Consider the following 23,244-nt stretch of genomic DNA (forward strand, 5'->3'; position numbering starts at 1 on the left):
CAGAGAACCCAAACCACAGCCAGCAAAGGATTTTTCGCAGTCACTAACGACGAGCAAAGAAGCAGTTTTGGCAGTCTGGAGGTCTGCATCAGCAGTACCGCGCTGGTGGTCTCACTCAACGAGTGCTCCTAGATTTGCCGGCTGGAGCTGTTCCCGGACCCGCAACCCCCCAGACCACAGAAGGTCAGCGAGTGGACGGTGACGTGCGAGTTGGCCCGAAGACGCGTACCACGGCCGCTGACTCTGCCCACCTCGGCTGTCCGCAGGAGGTAGTTCTGGCATTCGCACCCCAGCCATCCCAACCCAATCCCGTATGCTAGCACTTCTTCGCTATCTACTTTTTTTTTTTGTTTTGTTAATTTTAAAAAGTAAAAAGTATATGCTCCAAAAAGAGGGACTAAAAATCATGGTTTTATTCCTCAGTTGGCTACTGTACCAAACTACTCAGAGGGAAGGTTCAACTACCACCTTCAAAGGCAAAAGAAAGGTAAAAACTGGAGCAAGAAAACTCCTACCATTGAGTGGTTTTATTCCAATTGATTCACTCCTGGCTTCATTCGCACTGGATCAATATTTTCTTTAATAAGTTAGCAAGGCAGCCCCAGGACTCGGCTACTGTCCTTAACGATCAGATATCTGTAATGAACACGGCTGGCATTCCTGCACCTTCCGGGCTACAGCACGCCCTTATTTTCCTTCTCTGCTCAAAACACTGGTTTGGCATCCGGTCTTGATGCTTTGCCCTACCCGGAGAACCCGAAACATTAAATCACAGGTGGAGTGGGCACGTGCTACATCCTAGAGCTCAGTTAATGCCTCCACCTTAAAAGCTTGGTTTCTTTTTAACCCTTCCCAGGAGAACCCAAAGCTCAAAACACCAAGACGAAAGAAACCAGAGTCGAGCACACTCTGACAGGCAAGCAGACCAAAGCGTAAAGGACTTCCCACCAGCAACATGGGAGGCACTACTGGCATCTTTGATCCAAAGCTTTCCCAAAGGAATGCCAAGTACTGCCAGGTTATGAGCAGTGGGGAGAGGGGGGAAAAGAAAGATGCTGTGTATATGTATATGCACACATACACGAGCGGGGCAGGCCAACGGGAGGTGAAAACCTCCCAGGGGAACAGAAGGTAACTGATGAATTCATTTTTGGTCACCACTATGTTGCTGTAGAAGTTCCTTCTTCCTTGACTGCTTACGGAGCGGCTGAGGCCGGCGGGGCTCCGGCCGGAGGTGGGGTCACCCCTTCCGCTGGCGGAGGCGGCTGTGCAGGAGGGGGATCTGCAAAGAACAGCAGAGAAACAGTGAGCAGGACACCAGGAGGGGCTGAACGCGGAAAAGGAACCCAACGCAAACGCCCAGATGTCTGTATGCCATGGGGGACGCAGCTGCCCGAGGGGAAAGCAGCAAGGAGCAGCCCCAGAGATGGCCACGACTGCGGCATCCCCATGTCTTAAGCTTCACGTGAAGCCCCGCTGCACGTTTTATTGTGCTTTTCAATCACTGAGCACTGGGTGGACTCCGAAGGGGGGGGGGGGGGGGGGGGAATATCCCTGTTTTTCCAGAAAAGATGACAGGCATGCAGCTCAGTAGCTGGCAAAGTTCACGTCAAGCAACTTTAAGAGCTGGAATTAGCATTTCTCATCTCCCAGCTCTGTGCTTGAGCCTTTAGATTATGGCTCTTTTCTATTTAAAATAGATGGAACAATAGACTTTATATAAACAGAGCCTGCACTTAAGCTCTGAACAGTCTATGTAGGTTACAGTAGAGGAATCCACAGATGCAGTAAGGAGGAGGAAAGAAACGAAGGATACAAAAGGCCAGCTTTCACGCACAGAGAGGAGATGTTAATAGAACATGACTGACTTGTTTAGTAGGGGAGGAAAAAAAAAAAAGAAATTAAGATAAGGGAAGAGAGCAAGCAGGAATACAACCTGACATAAGATATTCCCAGTGGTAGAGGCTCAGAAAAAGGGGAGGGAAACTAAGTAAAGCTAGAGCACCAGAAGAATAAGGAGCAAATGTCTGAACTAAAATAGCATCAGAATGGAGTATTTCATGCTTATGCTGGTTAACACCGATGAGTCAGTACTCCTCAGCAACTCCCTTCAGCTGAAGCCAAAACGGGCTGGCTTTTCCCCATTATTTTTTGGGACAGGTACTACAAGCGATCACAATTCCTGCCGGTCCGCTGATAGTTACGCTAAACAACATTTTTGGGGTTAAGCCTGCTGCGCTGAAGCGGACCAGCAGCTTTTCCCAGGCTGCAGCTAATATTGACAAATTTATTGAGGAATTCATGACAGAGCACCCTACACCAGCCGTGCCAGCTTTTCTTTTGCTTGCCGGGTTTGGACACGCTCTCACGCTCATTCAAGTAACACCCGCACAGTGGCTACTGACTTCAGCTGCTTTTTTTTGGCTGGCATAAATCAACTTCATTTTTGGAGGTGTAGGTATTTATACCATGTAAGGAACATTCCCCCAGTATACCGTTTGCTTCTTCCTAATTAGCACTTCCTCTTTTTAATTTCACAGTGCTAAATTTTCTGTAAGGTATTGTTGAACTGAATTATATTCTGACCTCCGCTACTTAAGGATTTAGCTATAAGTTAACTCCTGAACCTCTACTGTGCATTCTTCCAGACTAAGTCGAGAGAGGTTTTTGATGATGCCCACAGAGCCTTAGTGTCATTATAAATAAAATAAGGGATGTTATAAATAAAATAAAGGACAATGGAGTATGTTTGGATGCCTAGAGGGGAAACAAGCACTTAAAGCTTCAAGCACACCTCTGGCACGAGCCTTTGGCTGCCAACGTGCACAGATTCTATTATTCCTACAGCAGATGAAGGGGTTTCAACTACAATGACTTTTCCAGCAGTAAGGCAAGCGACAGAAAAGCCACCCCAGGTATATTCAAAATGTTTTCTGCTGGAGATCCACTTACACATGCCATTTGGAGCTGCTAGAGGAACACGAGGTCCAATTAGGTTTCCTGATATCGGTGACATGCCAGGTGGGGGGGGACCACCGCCGGCTGGATGGATGTTGGCTGACACACTTGGCATCATCCGGCCCGGCATGGGCTGTCCAGGTATCATCGAACCGGGCCCCGGCATCTGACCTGCAAGAGCGGTGAAGAGACGGGATGACGAGACTCCACGGGAAACATGGAAGCGATCAGAAGAGAGAAACAGAGTCTAGTTGTTTTCCGAGCAGTGAGAAGAGAGTCTTGTGCATGAGAGCCAACTCCGTACACGCTCCAAACACCAAAGGAAATGCCTCTGCATCCCCCCAGAGCCAACACACTCCCTGCAGGAAGAACGGCGGGGCACTCATCTCTCACAAACACCAGCACAAGAGCCGAGCGGAAGGCAACACTCGCAGTCAAAACCCAACATTTCACGTGAACCCCTACTAAAAAGGCATTTGATAGTAATCTACATGAAGGCGCGGGAAACAAATTACACTAGAATAACAAGGCATCAAAGTAAAAGCACTTGAAAAAGAGCAGCCACAAAGCCTAATGGATTAATTTAATAGGAGAACTGAAATCATGCACTTAAAAATGTAACTGTAAACAAGTTTCCACTATAAAAACCCCTATTCTGAAGTGAGGGAGGGTTCCAATAAGTTCTTCCTTACATATCAGCTCTGTAAGAGACCTTCACGTTTCAGCTGCATTAAAGGAACTGTTAGAATCACCCAGCTTCGGACACCTACAACTTGCTGATTGATGCTTTAAAACCTCATTTGAGGAGATTACTTTGCATAATCCAATTACATTTACTTTTACACACTTACATAAAGGTACAGTATTTTAGTTAGAAAAGCTGCTATTAGGCATGGATTGTAAAGGCTTCTTTCAGAAGAGCTCATTCCACCCCAAACCCCAGGCAATTATGTGAAATAAAGTGTGATGACAGAACCCTCAAACAAACAAAAAAAAAGGCTCTGAACATACATAAAAAGCATCACAGCCACACCGGCGGTTAAAGCCAAGAAAGTGGGAGCTCTGGATTTGGGACCAAGTCAATGCTTGGGCACAAACGCTATTAACTCTTACTTATGCTCAGCTTCGGAACAAGAGCTTTGAGTAATATTTTATTGATGCCTGTTACTTCCATTTGCTAGGATGTCAGGAAATTGCACCAGCTCACAAGCTATTGCCTGAAACAGGCAGGTTACAGCTCTTAGCAAGCATCCTCCGGTCAGAGGTAGGACCATGCAGGCCCACCAGCAAGTCAGCACAGCCACAGTGGAGAGGAGACACAGCAGCCTCAGCCCAGAGCTTAGTCAAAGAGGGGCTCGTCTATGCCTGAATGATCAGGAATTTATGACCTAGAAGAATAACGATCTGCATTTTAAAATAACGCTGGTGATCAAAAGCAAACCCTGCTCTTTGGGAACTGTTGCTACTTAATGCCTGTACAGACACCTCTGCCCAAGGGCCGCATCCCACGCTCTCCCAGAGGTGAAGTCCATCAGCCATCCCAAATGCTTCTCCATCACTGCCCTTCTGCAGAAAGCTCAGGGGACCACTGAAGAGCACTCCAAGCATGAGGGAGCGACTACTGAACAATAGCTAAAAAAGAAAAAACGCAACACGAAGAGATGAACTTGCTCCACTTCCCTGATGTTTGGTGCCTTCGCTAACCACACAAGTCTGCCTGCTCAGCCACGTCCCTCCAGAAGATGCACATCTTGGAGACCTAAAGCACTTGGTAGCTTGTCTGGCCCTCGGTTGCTGGTCTCTGCCTGTAGTTCCATGGTACTTTAAACCAATAACCCACTCTTTGAGAAAGACAGGCTATCCTTGCAAAAAAACCAAGGCAGGATGACAGTATAAGGGAGTACTTGCTTCTGAAACCAGAGCCACTAACAGTGCCAAGGCAAAAGAATCCAACACACCACAGCCCACTGGCTTCATACAGTCCTGGAGATCTGTGGCAGAGGTGCTGAACCACCTTAAATCCACAGGGACTCAAGCATCAAACCATGAAAGCATAATATTGGAGCTCCTGGACATGCAAGCAAGAGGTCCATGTGCCAACCTCACGCTGCTTGATCACAGGAGCAAGACTAGCATACCTGCAAGCAGCAGATATGAAGCTCTACAGAAACCATCAGTTTTCTCAAACATTTACAAAGGAAAATAACTCTGAAAATTTATCCCTGGACACACTCCACCGCTGATCAGTGGCCTGCAGCACACATCATGGCATTTCCATCACCATATATTAAAGAGCAGCAGCAAGCCAGCAAAGCTGTGTACGTTTGAGCCCTTAATCCCCTCCTTTGTCTCCAGTATTAACAAAATGTTTTCTGCTTTGGTGATGGTGAATAGGTGGTTTTGAAAAAGCCCCTTGGAATCCTTAACACCTCCCAGCCAACAGCCTAAAGAAAAAAGAAAAGGTGAGACATTTCCTAAAATTACATGGCATGCCTTTGTGGGTAACTCAAGGTGACCAAGTCCCACGCGCAACAAGAGCTCCAGCATCTGGTTTCCCTTTTGCAGGCAAGTTGAGCTGGATGTTCCTCAGTGTGGCCCATTTGCTTTCCCCTCCTCAGCAGCAAGCAGGCTGCAAGAGGACTGAAGCGTTATCTCCATCGCAGAACAACTCGGGTTGGAAGAGACCTCAGGAGGTCTCTGGTCCAACCTCCTCTCAAAGCAGGGTCAGCTCTGAGCTCAGACCAGGTTGCTCAGGGCTTTGTCAAGACCTGACTGATCTTTGAAAGCACCAGAAATGGAGACTGCACCACCTCTCTGTACAACCTGTTTCAATGCCCGACCTCCTTGTATCCCATCGAAACCTCCCGTGTTCCAGCTTCTGTCTCTCTTACTCCCACCACACATCACTGAAAGGCCTGTCTCTGTCTTCTTGATGACCTCCTCATAGGTATTGTAGGTAGGAAGGTAGGTAGGCTGGTAGGTCCCTCCAAAGCCTTCTCCCCTCCAGGCTGAACAAGCCCAGTTCCCTCAGCCTCTCCATGGGGAAAGTGCTCAGGGCCTTGGACCCTCTTTGGTGTCCCTCTGCTGAACTCACTCCCGTTTACCCATACCTTTCTTGTACTGGGGGACCCAATCCTCCAGATGTGGTCTAACAACTGCTGAGCAGAGCAGAGGATAATCACATCCCTCAATCTGCTGCCTGTGGTCCTGTTCGTACAGCCTGGGATGCTGCTGGTCTCTGCCGGCTCATGCTCGGACCCACAGGGCCTTTTCTGCAGAGCTGCTGCTCCGGACTCGTCCTCCCAGGTACAGAACCTTGCATTCGTCCTCGTTGACTTTCACAAGGCTTCTGTCAGCCCATTCCTCCAGCCTGCCTCAGCCCTCCTGAATGGCAGCCCTGCCCTCAAGCGTATCAACGGATAATACGCAGACAACTGAAGATTTAAGCAGACGCAGCATGAATTTACTGCTGCTGGCATCTGTGCATCTGTTTTGGTCCAGCTCACTCGGAGATGAGGAGTGGCAGAAAGGGCATGGCAGGCAGCATGAGAACACTGTCACCAAAAGCAACAGCCAGGCACGGGCTGAGACGTAAAGACACGGTAATCTATTAGTATTAGAAGTGGGTCAAGAGCTACAGGATCAGTGCTGTCGAGACAAAACACTGTTGGGTTTGCAAACAGCCCCAAACCGCCCATTTGCAGACTCTCTGTAATCGGTTCTGCGCTGGTGCTGAGCTTCTAGGAAGCTTCAGCTCGGAGCTTCAAACACGAGCGCAGCGGGCAGACAAGAAGCAAGCAGCTCTTCCGCATCCTGCAAGGCTGCCTACGTGCAGAAACCAGTCTGGGGCTATGTACGAGCAGGTCAGCTCTGAAGCACGCCTGCCCGAGTACGCAGCTGCACAAGGGCAGCTGGTCACGCTCCAGGAGCTGGGATTTTCCTCGATTTTTAGGAGACATATGTGGGAACTTCTGACATGGCCAACATTACTTGATGACCTGTGACACTACAGTCATAGCAGCTTGAATTTCAGTTGCTGGAAGTTCTGGGTGAAATATTAAAAAGCCAAACATGGAAAAAAAAAAATCCTGTATCACCAGTAATCTCAGTCTACGGGGACTTATCTGGCCACTTCAGTAACTGGTACCCCGTTCTCTTCACTTATGAAATATTCTGACAACTTAAACTCAAATTAGTTACTTTCCAGGAAAAATTTATATTCTTCTGCTCCGTTTACCTGTGCAAGAAGTCCTCTCCAAGAGTAGCTTGTATCTTCAGTGGCTGCTTTTGTAAATACAGTCTATTCCTTAGAGCCCAGAACAGAAGAACACTGCGGGTTGGTTTTGTTCGTAGGCAAAGAGGGAATTTGAGCATCTGCCTCACTGTACTGACAGGCTGCGTATTCCTGGTCAGTCTGAAGTCTTCTAGTGGACTCAAAATAATATTTAATAGAGAAGTGGACTCGGTGTAGAGACTTAGGCAAACAACTAATGCCCAGCAGGGTACTTGGGAGAAACTCTGTAGGGGGGAAGGGATGACAGCGTATTACATGTCTAAGATCATAAGAAGTACGGAAAAAGCAAATAGGTAGCCTTTATTTCCTTGAATAGAGAATTAAAGGTGGCCATCGAAATGCTTACGTTGCAGGTTTAAAAACCCACTTTCACAGAACTTAGTTACACCATGGAACTCTGTAATAAATTTGCAGGGGGTAGGTCTATCGGTGGCCATGAACACCCCGGTTCAAAGCAGCCCCTAAGCACCAAGCGTCAAAATGCTCGAGGAGTACGACCGTGGAAGGCTTGATCTGCATTCACCCTGTTTCTCACCGTCTTCACGAAGCATTTGCTATCAGATCAAAGACAGCGATGTGAACCTCTGGGCTGACCCAGTATATACACAACCTACTCGTGAAAAGTCAAGTTTGCTGGAGAACAGAGCAACGGAGCTGGCATACCAAGCTTTAACATTGGAAACGACGTCCGGATCTAGATTAGCTCACACAAGCGAGATGAGCACTGCTTCCTCGTACATCATCATCCCCGCACTCCTCCCACGCTTCGACTCCGATGATGTGCTCTGAAAGGGTTCCGCACAAGAGCAGCAGCCACTTGGTACATCAAGACAACATTACTATGCTGTTAAGAACTCTGGCTGTGAGCAGACCTTTTATTTTTAATGAACTCCTATATTTTCGACACAAGAAAAGAAACACCTGCAGCTACAAACATGCAGAAGTAAAGTCAGACCAGCAGAAGCAGATACAGGGCAACTCAAACTGCTGGGGGCACAAGGGTGGCAGGGGCTGAACCATGCCAAAACAAGAATCTGGAGATAAAATGTGGCCCAAAGACGTAGAGGGCTTTGTAGCAAAAGGACAAGACATTCACAGGTAGGAGGGATGTTATTCACTGGCAAAATGAAGGTTGACAGGGGAACAAAAATGTAAAAATTGGAACAACACAGCTGTGTTTCAGAAGACCTGGAAAGCTGGGAACTGAGAAATCCCCAGCCTGGGAGCTGCTGCTTGACAGGAGCCTCAACTTCTCCAAGCGTAATTTGGCCATCTTCCTTCTCACACCACAGGCCTACAAGAGTCTCTCCTCACTAACGAAGTGATTAATATTAAAAAACCTCTTCTGAAACACCTGAAGCCGGATCAGACTTACTACACACTGAGGGGCTTCACGTGAGGTCTTAGCTCTAACACTGGGCAAGTGTTCCTTCAGTGAGAGAAAGGCTGTCAAACCTGCAGTCATGCAAAGATTCCAGGACTACGTTTTATATTCAAATCAACCACAGTCAAGCTAAAATCACCACTAAACAGAAATGCCATCAACTTTTAAAAAAATGCTGTTTCTTCATAAATTCAAAGTGTGTCATGACTCCAAATCTCGCAACAATGCTCACTGGGAAGCACCCTCCTACCTGAATCAAGGAATGTGGGGAGCTTTTTTCTCTCTTAAATCTTGGAGATTTAAAAATAAGCGGCACTGCAGTCTTTCTGCAGACGCCCATAAGCCGAGAAGCTCCTCTGCGTTTGAGTACAGGGTTGGCTGCCCATTTTTTGCCTTCCTGACATGGTATGCAACAATTTTACCTTAAAATTAGGTTAGGGTATTTGCAGAGGAACAATCCTATCACGCACCAGAACTCCAAAATGCCAAAGTTGAGCAGTAATCAAGCAATACCCAACCAAACTGGGATTAAGCAAGGTGAAATTACTACTACCAGTATGGCAAAAATCAAGTCCTATTTCTATAGGGATCGTACAGTTTTTTCATTTTACAAGAGGTACCGCTTCAAGACAGCGGCTCAAGCATAAAATGTGGAAGTGTGACCTACATAAGGGGGAGAGCTTAAAAACAGCAGACGCAGGAAGAGATAAAGCCAAAAGGTTCAATAAAATGAGATTTAGCAGACTAAAAAAAAAAATCCTTTACACGTTAGAGATTGTAGACATTTTCTAATGCGTGCTCTGAAGCATTCCACTATTAGCAAACTGCCAACTGCAGATTCACATTACAGTGAAACGGATGAGGAACAGTTTTTTTAAAGGATCTCCGAGGTCTTTATCTCTATTAAATAAGCCTCTACCTCTATTAAATCAGCTACTTGAGGGGCACTGGAGTGGTAAACAGTTTTAGTATTTTTGTTTCACTGTAGCAGCCCACGGGGCATGATGCACAACGCTTGGAGCCGATTCAAATCCTCCTGCACACCTCTCCCTATTTACCATTCAAAGAGAAAATCTGCAAACGCAGGCAGCGCTACAGGAAGGGAGTTCCTCCTTCGGTGACCAGGATTTCGGATGGGGGCAAAGCAGGCTGCACTCCGACATTCCTCTGATCTCCGCAGGGGCCGTGCCGTGCTGGAATCTCGCTCTCCTACTACTGAATGAATTGTTTCACAGTCCTGATATGGGAACGAGCAGAGAACCGCTCCCAGGAATGCCTGCTAGCTTCACTGCAGAGAAGCTCTGCAGCACTGCAAGATGTGCTCCTTCCCACCAGAACGGTTTTCAGAAGACCCGGCAATCTGTACTTCTACCCAACCTCCCAGACACGTCCTTTCCTTTGGCACGTCCTCCCCCCCACGCACTGCAGCAGACAATCCCATAGCCAAGAACCGTGAATAATTAACTACAATAACTCATTTAGCATCGCGTCTCGGGAGAGAGGCAGAATTTCCACTTCACTTGCATATTGCATTTCTGCCACTCCTCTCTGGCGTGATTCACCCGGTGCTGACGAAGGAGGCATCGGCGTGCTGAAGTCAGACACCTCCAAACGCTGGGGTGCACCGTGCCGGGCTCACAGGACCCCCGACATCCACAACACCTCCCAGCTGAGGGCTCACCATTATTTTTCTACAACAAAGCACGTACGATGGAAGATACTTTGTCGAGAAGCTGCTTAGTGTGTCAGACCAGCAAGGACAACCATTCTGCAGGGCAGCACTGGTAACCGTCAAATATTAATGCATCTTCAATAATACATTCTTGTAAGGAGCTAGAAGCTGCTCAAACTTCTTGGAGAAGCTCTGCAGATGTTAAGACGACAGGACAGTGCAAGTCACTAAAATATCATCCAGCATCCTCAGAGGAATCGCTGTCCCCTGGTTGACTCTTACTATTCTAGCCCCATAATGCCTCTTGCCCAGCCAGGTTTTCATATAACCAAAAATAAACCAGAAAGCACCCAACGTGGCTATAATATTTCTGTATCACCAGCCACCGAAACACCTTGCAAACCCGCAACTACGCATGCATTACGGCACTGTGGACGAGTACTGCAAACCCATTTACCACCCGTATGTCTTTGCTTTCCTTTTATCTGACTGCTCCCTGCATGCCTCCTGCCAGCAAGCTCAGGACGTGCAATGGATAAAAAGAAAGCACTGACAGTTCTTAGAAAATATTTACCAAAAGGAAATGAACTCAAAATCCTTATCTGTACCAAAAAATCCTGGCGCTGCAATCAGTCCAATAGGAAAGTAAATAGCATCCAGTAGCTCAATTTAAACCCATGAGTTTTAAATAATGAAATGCACAACACTTACTTGAGAAGCCACAAGCCCAAAGTTACTTACAAAGCATTCTTTGGAATATTTCAACCACTGACAGAAAATGATGCAAAATATATTGGGGGGAAAAGGTTACTGAAGTTACGCATCCAGCTGTAGTGGAAAGTGTATCCTTACCTCCTTATTTCTGCTTTGGGTCAGAAATTACTTACTAGCTGAAAATCCCCCTTGAAGGGAGGAGTTAATTAATGACAGCTATTAATAGGTATCCATCTCTCTCCCTTCAAGAATGTGAAGAAGTTCCTCGTATTACACACCACACGTATCGCTTGTACGGAGCACTTAGCATTTCACAGATAACCAGAACAGCGCACAAAGGAATCAATAATGTGCTTCAAATGACACAACCAGCAGCAAGGCTGGTAGGACAAGAAGAAATTGGGAATTTTATTTTCTGTTCTAATTACAAGGTACAGCTTTTCACAGTGACATTGGAATCCAATTTTATTTTTCTGTTTCAAAAGTCTTCATTCCAGGGGAAAGGAGAGAACAAAATAAGCTCAGTCAAAATGAAGTTAAAGGCCAAAAAATCTGGGAAAGGAGCTAGTAGCAGGACTTGCCTGAAATCAGTGCCCGTGGCCAAGAACGACAACACCTGGTCATCGAGTTGACCAGAATCTCATCACACCCAGGCACCAAAGGACAAACTGAAAGCAGCCAAACTCAAAACACAGGCCCGCACTAGAGAAGCGGGCATCACGTTAAACCACACGTCACCGCAAATCGGTACCAGAGTTCTATTTCAACTTTTTAAACTCAAAGCTTTTTAACAACCATCAAGCCGTATTGCTTGCTGTGACTGGCAAAAACACATTAGACCCAGAAAGAAAAGCCACAGGAGAAGCAGCAAAAACTTTTAAGAAGCCTCTCTGGCTGTGCGTTGTATCCTGTCCGCTGGAAAATTTTTGCTTTAAGTGGAATTCAGTGACAGCTCTCCTCTCTGGAGGAACTCCGCTGGCTCGTCTTCGTTCCTCTCTCACCAAACCTGCCCGTGGGCACTGGCCTCTGGACTGATTTCAGCTCTTCAGCGTGTCCCAACAAATTCTGCAGTCCAGCAGAACCAGGCTTGGCCATGCCGATGAAAAGCGGCTCCCTGCAAAGACGGATCCTCGACTGGAGACGTTCACTGGCTGTTTCCAGAGACGGACATCTAAGCTAAAGAACGTTTTTCTGGAAAAAGCTTCACTGTTAACTTTAGTTAAGAGATTTGGCTTAACTGCTTCTGCCTCTGAATCCAGAAGAGCCATAAGCAGGAATTTTTTTTTTCTTCCATTTATAAATGCCTTTTCAGATCCTGTCATCACGTTGTTTCCTACCATCTCTTCAGCTTTTGTCAATCACTTTAAAGACATCCGACTTAGCGTTTTGTTCACGGTCTACTGAACCAACAGTTACCCTTTTAGTCACTATTAAGGTCAGAAACCTGTTTGAAAACATCAGTGAGAACCAAGGTAAAGTCTAGAGTTAAAACCAGGCAGCTGAACAGGAAATTGTGAAGGGTATTTCCACCCCCAGCTTCCCCTCAGGGCTGTGTTTTGGAAGGTTGCCCACTGGTGCTTCTCAGTTACTGCTAAGTTGTTTTGGGATTTTTCTCTAACGCAAACTGAATGGGTCAGTTCTTCCCGCAGAGCTGTGAGAGCAGCCGGCAGCGACTTGCCTCCGATAAGGCTCCAATAACCTCTTTATACCTGAATGAAGAATTACGCCGTGGTATTCATCACTGACGTTTCTTGAAATTGGCCACCTTGGGGAAAGCAGGTTGTTATTGGAAAGAAGCTGAGAACTCCGGTAAGGAAAATGCTCCTCCTTCTTCCAAAAGCATTTCAAGCTCTGCACTGGGAAGCAGTACACCAAGCTCTGTGAAGCCAGAGGTTCATCTACAGGACTAACGGCAGCAAAAAATTAGTTCTCAGATTTCTTCTGCAAGTGTGCCTCAGCCCTCTCTAGCAGGGATTACCTCCGCTAGTGACATTCATCTGCCCACACCCGCCAAATTTTGGCATCTCCACCAAGACTGCAGGAGACTCCCGGGCAGACATGCAGTCAGGGAACTTCCAGATGTGTGGCCATTAAGGTGAAGTTCACCAGCCTGTTTCAGAGGATCCCAAATTAGCAAATTTGGGAGCAGCAAAACTGGCTGCTGATCTATGTACGTACAGGTCTGTCATGAAAGTATTGGACTATTAACGCTCCAAGACTTACAAGTCCAATAAAGACACCACAGTTGCCCTCAGAATGTGAAAGTAAGGAAGATACGTAGGATACAACAGAAGTTCTATAGTACTTAACACATTCAACACGACCAACGTGATGTGATAAGGGATTATTTTTTCATGGATATAATACATGTGCACCCAAAATGCAACTACTGACTGCTTCAGCGTGCCAGTAAGATGTAACGTCGTGTCTGCTGCGTGCAACTGAGATCTTTCCAGCAGAGAGTCACCCTGCGACGACGTACTGATTCGTGAAGGGAAGTCAAACTCTGGGCGTCTTAAACTACATAAACAGAAAATCAGGTCAATTTGTGAGTCACTACCTCTGGAGACTGAGGGATCCCTAAGTTTCTATTTACACGCACGCTCCCGGGACTGGCTCAGAGTTTAAGTGTTGAACTCACTCGAAGAAACAGTGAACTCTTCCATTTTTCTCTCCTTGCCCTCAAGTTATACAAAACTCCACTGTGAAGCCAAAGAGCTCTGGTACTACGCTGTGGATTTCCCAAGCATTTCTAACAAACTTAAGGACTGCCACCGTAGAGCCTGAGGAAAAGAGACTGTCTTGTTTTCTGGGCAAGGTCAGTTGGGATATGGTAGAAGCAGCAGAGGGGTTTGCCTTCAACCTCTCAAAGTCTTTTAATGCGCCTCTGAACTCTTACCTTCACAAAAATACCAAACCAGTGAACCGTCAGACTAGGTAAAGGGCAAGATCCTAGTCCTGTATCTGTATGGCACGAGACCGCACCAGATGCTTCAGTCGCAGGAGCCAGAAGTGCTGCGCGTCATCCATCAGTTTGCCACCCTCTACCAGGAGGGGTGGTGGTGGAAAAGTCCATCTATCGACTAACTTTAATCAAATTGAAAATATTTCGACTTTAATCAAAAATGAAAGAGAGACATCCTGACCAATTAAGACAGTGCCACACTCCTCACAATACCCACTGAAAGGGATCACTGGGGATACAGAGGGCCTGGATGATTACGATGGCGCTGAAGTAATAAGGTATTATGTGAACCAAGGATGCGAATATATTAGAAATCAAGTTTTATTAGTCCCCTAGTGAATACAACAATGCATTTAATCTTGTTAAACGTTCAGGCTCAATCGCAGCTTGTAAGAAAGAGCTAGTCTAATGATATGCAATGATTCCCCCCTTTAATCTGTTTTCAATTTGCCATTTTTCCATTTCACAGAATGTCTCTCCATTCTACTGCTAAGTGAACAGACCTGAGCTGTCAATACAGCGTACAACAGACAAATTGAGCTACAATATTATTTGAATCTAAAAACCAGACCATGTATTAGCACACTCCCAATTCAACTTCAGCAAAAACCAAAACAATATCAGTATTAACTTTTTGTCCACAAGTGCATAAAGAACCCAGGAGCTCACTGCCTCTGATCCCTTAAAAAAATAGTCAGCTTAAGCATCTAGATCACAAGACTAACTCTTATGTTCCTCTCCAACGAGCATTACTCTGCATCGGTTGATCAAATCAAGTTTTATTACTGTGGAGATTCACACAGTTGGCTTAGATGCCTCATGTTTTCATGGTCATCTGCAAATCCTGCTGGTTTACTGTGCACTTCTGCTCTTTCCAAACCATGCACTTAACACAGGTCTCTTCCCAAGATGAAAACTCAAGCTCCCACAGGCTTTCTGTTGCCACATCCTATTTTTGATTATGACACCCCAAACTTTTCAGCTTCTTCAGAAGCAGCCTATACAAGATCTTCCGAAATATTTTTTGGCTAATAACCAAACAGGTCGTCTTTTAGAATGGTTTTTGGTTAAGCAGTTGAAAATTGACCAAAGCTGTTCTCCTCTGCTGCGGTCTAGTCAATCAGGTTACTCCATGCCAGGTGGTGCTACTCTATTTTAAACTATCATTTCAACAACATTTAGCAAGTACAGTAAAGCTTTCAATCCTAATTCCCATAAACATCTTCACAGCAAAATTACAACATTTGGTAGTCCCAATCCCTTCTAACAATAAAACGGTTTAAAGGTGAGACTGCAAATACTGTTAGCAACTTAGTTACTTAACAGTAGGGCTGTTAGTTTTGCCACGAAGCACAAAGAATTGTTTTGAATAAATGGCAGTAATATTTTTTTTACGCGCAGTGGGTGTTCCTGTTCCTGAGGTGAGGCACAGTCACATCGCCACCTAATTTCTCCATCCTTCGATATCAGGAATATCTCCACCCTTGGAGACATCTAAACCTCGAGAGAACAAGTCCCTGGCAGTCTGAACCAGCTGGCCTTGCTCTGGGCAGGAGGCCGGACTGGAGACTTTCAAGCAACCCTTCTGACCAACGCGGTTCTGCAGCTCTCATCTGGCATCAAGCACAACCGCAGGGCAGAAGCCAGAAAGCAAAGCCCTGAGCAGGGCACGGGAGCGTATTAGAATCAGGTCTCCCGCCAAAGGAAACTGCTTAAGGAGCTTCCTGCGTCTGCTTCTCATTCCAGTCCTTTCCCCTAAGTTTTTTTACACAGTTAGGTGTGTCATGAACTGGAGAATTTGCAGGAATGATTGTTTTTGAAGGAGCAGAGATCGCTGGGCATAAAAAAAGTCTAAGGAAATACAAACAAGCTAAAACCATTTGAAAATCATAGTTCATGGCAGCTCCATTTTTTACTTTAGAGCTTGGCGTGACTATCTCCAAGGATAGAGACTCCATAACCTTGCTGGGAAACCTGCTCCAGGGTTTGATGACCCTCACAGGACAAAAAAAAAAAACCAACCCACCACCAAAACCCCCCCAAAACAACAAAACCCAGTATTTTTCTCTGTCTGAATGGAATTTTACGTGTTTTAATTTGTGCCCATTGCCCCTTGCCCTGTCACCGGGTGCTACTGAGAAGAGCCTGGCTCTCTCTCTCATTCCCTCCTTTTGGGTATTCATACACATTGGTAAGATACCTCTGCCCCAAGCTCCATCGGCACATCTGGTGCAGGGGAAAAGGCTGTAAAATGAAGCTGCAGTGCCAGCAAAACTCATCTTTCTAGCAAACCGTGTTTCCGTTTTATAAGCGGCACCATAATAAAACACTGCGTAACACAGACCATCCATTACACCCTGTGCAATTTTACCTGGCAATGCCTCTTCCTCCGATTTTACTCTTATGAGCGGTGATTAACGTACGGGGATTTTCTGCTTCCAACTCTTACCTGGCTGCGGTGGGTGAGGTGGTGGCATTTGGTGGTGCATCATAGGGTACGGCGGGGGCTGCTGATGAGACAGTAAACCTGGATGTGCTGGTGCCCCAAGGGGGTTCATCCCAGGCCCACTGGAGTGCTGGTGAGACTGCTGCGGGTTTTGACTGTGCTGCTGCTCCATTTGCTGACGAGCCCTTAATTCAGCGTATTTTAGCTGTTCCATGTGAAAATTCTGGCGTTCTGTCAGCAACTGTTGTCTCTGTTGCTCTAACTACATCAAAAATAGGGGAAAAAAAGGCAAAGTGAAGTTAAGAGCTATACATTTAAAACATGTTTCTGGAAATCAAACGCCTATCCAATTGATACACAACTGTCTGATTTGCAGCAGGTTTTGGTAAAGGGTCCAGGCCATTTTCCAGCTGGAACAGATGAACTCACCTCTTGTCCTACAGAACCTCTCAGTAATAAAACACACATCACTCAGCGAGTACTGTGCAGAGCATTCAGCCTTAACACAGAATCACAGACTCGCATAGGTTGGAAAAGACCCTGAAGATCATCAAGCCCAACCGTTAACCCAGCGCTGCCAAGCCCACCACTAAACCATGTCCCTGAGCACCACGTCCACACGGCTTTTAAATACCTCCAGGGATGGGGACTCCACCACTTCCCTGGGCAGCCTGTGCCAGTGCTTGGCAACCCTTTCAGTGAAAACATTTCTCCTAATATCCAGTCTAACCCTCCCCTGGAGCAACTTGAGGCCATTTCCTCTCGTCCTGTCACTTGTTACTTGGGAGAAGAGACCGACCCCACCTCTCTACAGCCTCCTTTCAGGCAGTTGCAGAGAGCGATGAGGTGTCCCCTCAGCCTCCTTTTCTCCAGGCTCAACAACCCCAGGTCCCTCAGCCGCTCCCCATCAGCCTTGTGCTCCAGACCCTTCCCCAGCTCCGTTGCCCTTCTCTGGACACGCTCCAGCCCCTCCATGTCTCTCTTGTGGTGAGGGGCCCAACACTGAACCCAGCATTCGAGGTGCGGCCTCACCAGTGCCGAGTACAGGGGCACGATCACTGCCCTGCTCCTGCTGGCCACGCTACTGCTGATACAAGCCAGGATGCTGTTGGCCTTCTTGGCCACCTGGGCACACTGCCGGCTCATATTCAGGCGGCTGTTGACCAACACCCCCAGGTCCTTTTCCTCTGGGCAGCTCTCCAGCCACTCTTCCCCAAGCCTGTAGCGTTGCATGGGGTTGCTGTGGCTGAAGTGCAGGACCCGGCACTGAGCCTTGTTGAACCTCATACAATTGACCTCGGCCCATGGATCCAGCCTGTCCAGATCCCTCTGCAGAGCTTCCTACCCTCCAGCAGATCAACACCCAACTTGGTGTCATCTGCAAACTTACTGAGGGTGCACTCAATCCCCTCATCCAGATCACTGATAAAGATTTTAAACAGAACTGGCCCCAGCACAGAGCCCTGGGGAGCACCACTTGTGACCGGCCGCCAACTGGAGTAAACTCCATTCACCACAGCTCTTTGGGCCCAGCCGTCCAGCCAGTTCTTTACCCAGCGAAGAGTACACCCGTCCAAGCCATGAGCAGCCAGTTTCTCCAGGAGAACACTGTGGTGTCAAAGGCTTTACTGAAGTCTAGATAGACAACATCCACAGCCTTTCCCTCATCCACTCGGCGGAAACTAGTTTCTAGAAGAAACTGCATGTTTTTCTCTCAATCTTCTGCATGTTGGAATGCAGGGGAACAGGAAACTAAAGAGATTTTCTAGGGCAAGACCAAAGCAGAATCCGTGTCCAACAGCGTGAGCTCAGTGATTACAGGAAGGATCCTACTCCATACCTTTATTTTAAGTGTAAGACTTGGACATAGTGATAGCCAGACAGCAATGGATTGCACTATTAAGAAGAGTATTATGTAAAAAAAACTAATGTAATTTAGGCCAATTAACATAAAATAGGCTACTTTGTTTAATTATGAAGCCATGTAGAGAGTAAGCAAGCCCAAAACGAAAAGACAAAAGCGCTACAGAAAATATTTCTTACTGTTGGGCATTTATATGATTGATCACTGTCCTGGTTAAGGAAGCGTATGTCATTTGAATTTTTTAAGAAATCATAACACATTTCTACATCTATTACTCTTAAGCAATTGGACACATGGATTTGTGTGACTAGTTTACAAATATTTAATGAGTATTTTAAGACATACTCCATAATTTATCTGAAAAGCAGGTTGCCAAGGAGACTTCCACCTAGCAGAAGTTCTCCAAAAATCCCAAAGCTCCATCAATACTTTGTGTTAGCAGTTTGACTGCTGACAAAGCATGGATGAAAACAGAATTCTACAGAGCACGCATTCACCAACAGAACCAGATGGAGACAGAGCCTAATGAATAATACATACTCCTTGTTGGGGGCTGGTTTTCTGCATGTAGGGACTACAATGTGATTATTCATGCTGCCATGACTCCTTTTTCCTTGACCAATCTGATACGTTAGCGGGAAGAACTTGATAAAATGAAGAGGCATGTACACCAATGGTGTAATTGTGCGTGTGTAGAAACAGATTCCGTAGGTGGCAGGCAGTTCAGAGAAGAATTACTGCAAATGACCCGAAAAAAAGGCTTAGGCAAGAAGTACGGCTACACCATACTTTTTATAGTCTTTCTATACTCTTTTATATTCCTGCTTTGCTCTCTTCATGCTACCCTATCCTGCTACAGTTTAAAAAAAAAAAGTCTTTACAAGCATCCCTAATCAGCATCCAGTGTCTGAAAACACACCTTGTACTTAGGAAAACCAGTGAAAACTTCTCTTCTACACATACCCTCCCCTTGGGATGAGAAGAGACAGTTGGACAGAGGAAAAAGGCAAATAAACACATGTTATAACACAAGCTGGTCTTAAAACCGCTGTGGAGCCCAAAACACCTGGTTCTGTACCAGGTTCCTGCCTTTGTTGTAATCATTTTGGAAGCAGGTTTACGGCCACGACCTACTGCCGTAGCCCCAGATTAGCATTAAGACAACTGGTAGTAGCAGATTTTCTGGTGGGCAGTCTATCCGTAATTTGCATTTACTGTTCAACTCCCAAAACTCAGTTAGACCTGCAGCGGATGGCAGGCAAGAGTGAGGCTAGGCACCGTAAAGAAGATCAGCACGCATCAGTCTGCCACATGATTTCCCTACACAACCCGATTCATGAAACCAGCCACATTTTTTAGGTACGTAGTCAAGAGTGTAGTATTCATGACATTCTTCAAATTTGCAACAGCATGTTTTTGCACTGTTGCAAAGTAATTCACAATTAAAAGGGACTATTACAAGCACTTAATGTATACTCATATGATAACCATCATTGTACTACAATTCATTTTCTGCAAGTAACTCCTCCCTAAACAGAAGTGGGTAAAGAAAGCATTCATGTGCTATTATAAATTCTGGGTCAACAAGGCTCCTACCAATAGGATACCTGGTTAGGCACCGAGTTGGCAGCACTGCAACTACTTTAGCTTAAACACTGAAGTAAACGTGTTTTGCCTAAAATCTAACACCCTGTAGTCTGCAGCACGGATTTCTTTCAACATGAAGAATCACCTTACCTTTACTATAAGAAAAAGCCAGTGCAGCAAATAAGGACATATGCATAATATGCAACGGCACTAAGGAATTTTTTTTTTTGCTTTAATTATTCAACTAAATATCCACAATGACAGGTGAAAAGACTGAATTTAACTACCAGAAAGCCATGGGGGAAAAAATCTGTATGCACATTTTTAAAAAAGGAAAATGTCATATGCCTCAAAATGAAAAAAGCCCAAAAAACTAACAACCCCTGTCACTAATAGAATATATCCCCCAAAGAAAGAAGTCTACAGAGAACCTTTTCACAATAGTTAGGTCCATTTCTTGAGCTGCCAATCAGTGTCAGAGGCAAACACCACACTGAAATGGTTGTGGATGCTGAGCGATCTAGAAATTCTTGCTGACATTCTGCGACAACAAAAGACCACAGTTTGTCAAACTCTATCAATGTGATTAATGCCAAAGTGAGGATGTAAATTCCATTAAATTTGCATGGTAGGGCAAATGTGAAAAACCCTAGAATTATGAGTCAATATCTTCAACACATCTAGACTAATTGCCTATTGACAAAAAATGAGCAAGCTACACAACAGAAAAAATAAAAAAAACCTTATTGCTCTCTGATAAAAATGAAGTTTTGGTGATCTTTACAGCAGCTGGGGAGAAACCGCTTCTCTGAAAGCCTGCTGCACTATATATGAAAGAACACTTAGTAACTGATGTGTAATCCAGCCACTGACAGGCAGAGACAGCATCTCCTCCATGGTATACCCTGATTTTAGGGATACAAAAGTCTCCAGTAAGGTGTCACTAATAGTGCCACAATATAAATACAACCCTGCTTGGGATGCATCATATATATGCTCTCCTAGTGTCAGCACCTCCTTCGGCTGGCTAGACCTCAATCAAGACCTGCGCCCTGGCTTACTGCCTCACTAGATTGAGGCCAGAAGCTAACAGCCTTCTTGCTTAGCTCCCCCAGCTCCTCTTCCTCCTCAGTCGCACTTCATCATTAGATTTGTCAATTCAGCTTTTTTCTACTTTGATACTTCTCTGGTGCCTATGAGCAACCATCTTTTCCCACCTCCAGACATCATTGCGTCCTTCCCTTCTCTTGAAGCTGCTGTTGCCCTCTCCAGCTCAGGCAAATCCCTCATCATCACAAAATGAGAAGCTGTTACTCCTGAGCATGTATCCTTCTGCTACGGCATCTCACTTTGAGGACTCTCCCAAGAGCTACTGAGAATGCCCTCCAAACAAAACCTGAACTACTTGCTGAACACCAAATCTCCAGTCCAAACCGGGTCAGGAAGGAAAGGCAAACAGAGCTGGTTTCCCTTCCCTTAGGGAAGTAAGGTTTCCATCCACTTCACTCTCTCTACACGGAAAAGTACATCAGAGATCATTCATGTGATAAGGCCTGCATAAAGGCTCAGGACCAATTCCACATTCGTGCTTAGATGACGCTCAGGAGTAAGGATTAGGAAGCAAATCTAGGATACTACCAGTTTACTGCTTATGGTAAAGGGAAGATCTGGATAGAGGAGAGGGCTGAAACACTACTGTAGGGAGTAATTATGAATTCTAGCTGAGGCAAAGAGACCTGCATCAAGGTGAGGAACAGCTTAAGTTGCTGGTTTTCCAGCTGTTAGCATACATAGATCTTGGCAGTGACAGATTTAATGCAGAATTTCAGATTAGTACCCTCCTACTTACTGCCTCTTTCTCTCTGTCCATAATGGTTTCCAGCTCCTCAAAATGGCGAAGTTTTATCTCCAGCTTCTTCATCTGCGTTTCCACCAGGAGGGCGACCAGGGACTTGATCTTTCTTTCTTCCACTGCTGCTAGGTGCTGAGGATGAAACACAGGTTTTTGCTTTACATGCACGTCACAAAATAAAGTGCTTTAAGGGAACAAATAAGCCAACCACACCTGCATCTAGCTTTAGCCATCCTATTCCACTTCTGGACAGAAAACAGGGCATTAGATTATCAATCTTGTGCTCGGAACCAGAAGCCCTTGGAAGATTATTAAGCTTTTAATCAAATAAATAGGTGCCAAGTTTTAATACAAGAGGTATTGTGGATGCTCAGTACTCCTAAGCAATCCAGCTTTGCCTCGAAGCCTTCCGAGCGCTGTGCAACAGAGAGCACTTTCAGTGGAAATGCAAATGAGGGAGCAAGGGTACGTTGTACCGAGTCAGCTGTGGGTCATCCAAAAAGCTTTCACCAAAACACACACAGGAGGCTTTTACCTGGAACGACCCACAAAAACAGTGAGATGACTCTTGCATGCCTTTGCCATTAGAATATTTTTTGCTCAAGTAAATGAGAAGCTATGTATCCAGTTAAGGATATTCCCATTACACGCAGCACCATACCACTAAACCATAAGCTTTCTCAGCACAGCAGTTCCACCTCGGGCTAGGGAGAGCTTGCAGAGAAATCTCTACACAGATGACAGAAGAAACTGTTAAAAAAAAATCTCCAGTTTCCTTTTATAACCAGGTTGCATAGTATACCTATTGCAGAAGAAAGCTGAAGGCAAAGCTGTATTTAAACTGCAAAAGTGAACTGCAGAAAAAGGCAAACAGATTCTTTACAAGGCTTTAGCTTTACCCCATTTACATATACACACTGATACATAAATGATACAGGATATATATATGTGTATATATGTGATATACGAGACAGCCTATAAAAGTGTTTCACATTTTCCAAGCGTGAAAGGCATGTTAATGATGCCTTCTATCAGCTTTTGTTAAAAGCCTGCTGTTCGAAATGAAAATACACTCAAAACACCCATCACGTGTGCTGCTTGGAAATCTCTGTATTAACAGTTAAAGGACGTTTCCTGACCATAGTGGCCAAGCAAAGCCTTGCTGACACATCCAAGGGTTGAGGGGGAAGGAGGGTTGACTTTTGAGAAGGGAAAGGTGAAGGTTGAGGAGAAGGAGGAAAAAAAGAAAAAGCTGGATCTCATCCAGCTCAAGCTGCAAACAGAGACTCGTATTTAGCAAGCTGTGCCCCAAACCTTGGCTCAGAACTGGGAGAAATACTAGAGCTGGAGAAAAGAAGCATTATAAAACTCCCTGGTAATCCCAATCATAAACAGAATTTCTCAAAAACGTATGATATCGTTTCCATCACTAACATGTTGTGTCATTTGACAGCATTCACCTCTGGTAACCCACCAGCAATAAAGCAAGTCTTCAGTAAATCTAGATA

The 23,244-nt window shown here is 45.6% G+C and overlaps 1 protein-coding gene across 4 annotated transcripts in view; it reads right to left on the reverse strand.

Annotated features, from left to right (window-relative positions):
* Positions 1 to 389: 389 nt before the first annotated feature.
* Positions 390 to 23,244, reverse strand: part of SMARCC1 (SWI/SNF related BAF chromatin remodeling complex subunit C1) — a 95,867-nt gene continuing 73,012 nt past the window's right edge. For 3 of the 4 annotated variants that reach the window (XM_072854924.1, XM_072854925.1, XM_072854926.1), the window contains 4 exons: positions 21,734 to 21,868; positions 16,437 to 16,695; positions 2,953 to 3,129; positions 390 to 1,282 (listed from right to left, as the gene is read on the reverse strand). In XM_072854924.1, coding sequence (XP_072711025.1) covers positions 1,197 to 1,282; positions 2,953 to 3,129; positions 16,437 to 16,695; positions 21,734 to 21,868 — 657 coding nt within the window. In that variant the 3' untranslated portion in view covers positions 390 to 1,196. Of the gene's footprint in view, positions 1,283 to 2,952; positions 3,130 to 12,325; positions 13,543 to 16,436; positions 16,696 to 21,733; positions 21,869 to 23,244 lie in introns of those variants that run through there. The other variant, XM_072854927.1, reaches the window with a different exon arrangement.

This window comes from Ciconia boyciana, chromosome 2, assembly GCF_034638445.1.
Source record: "Ciconia boyciana chromosome 2, ASM3463844v1, whole genome shotgun sequence".
Classification (NCBI taxonomy): domain Eukaryota; kingdom Metazoa; phylum Chordata; class Aves; order Ciconiiformes; family Ciconiidae; genus Ciconia; species Ciconia boyciana.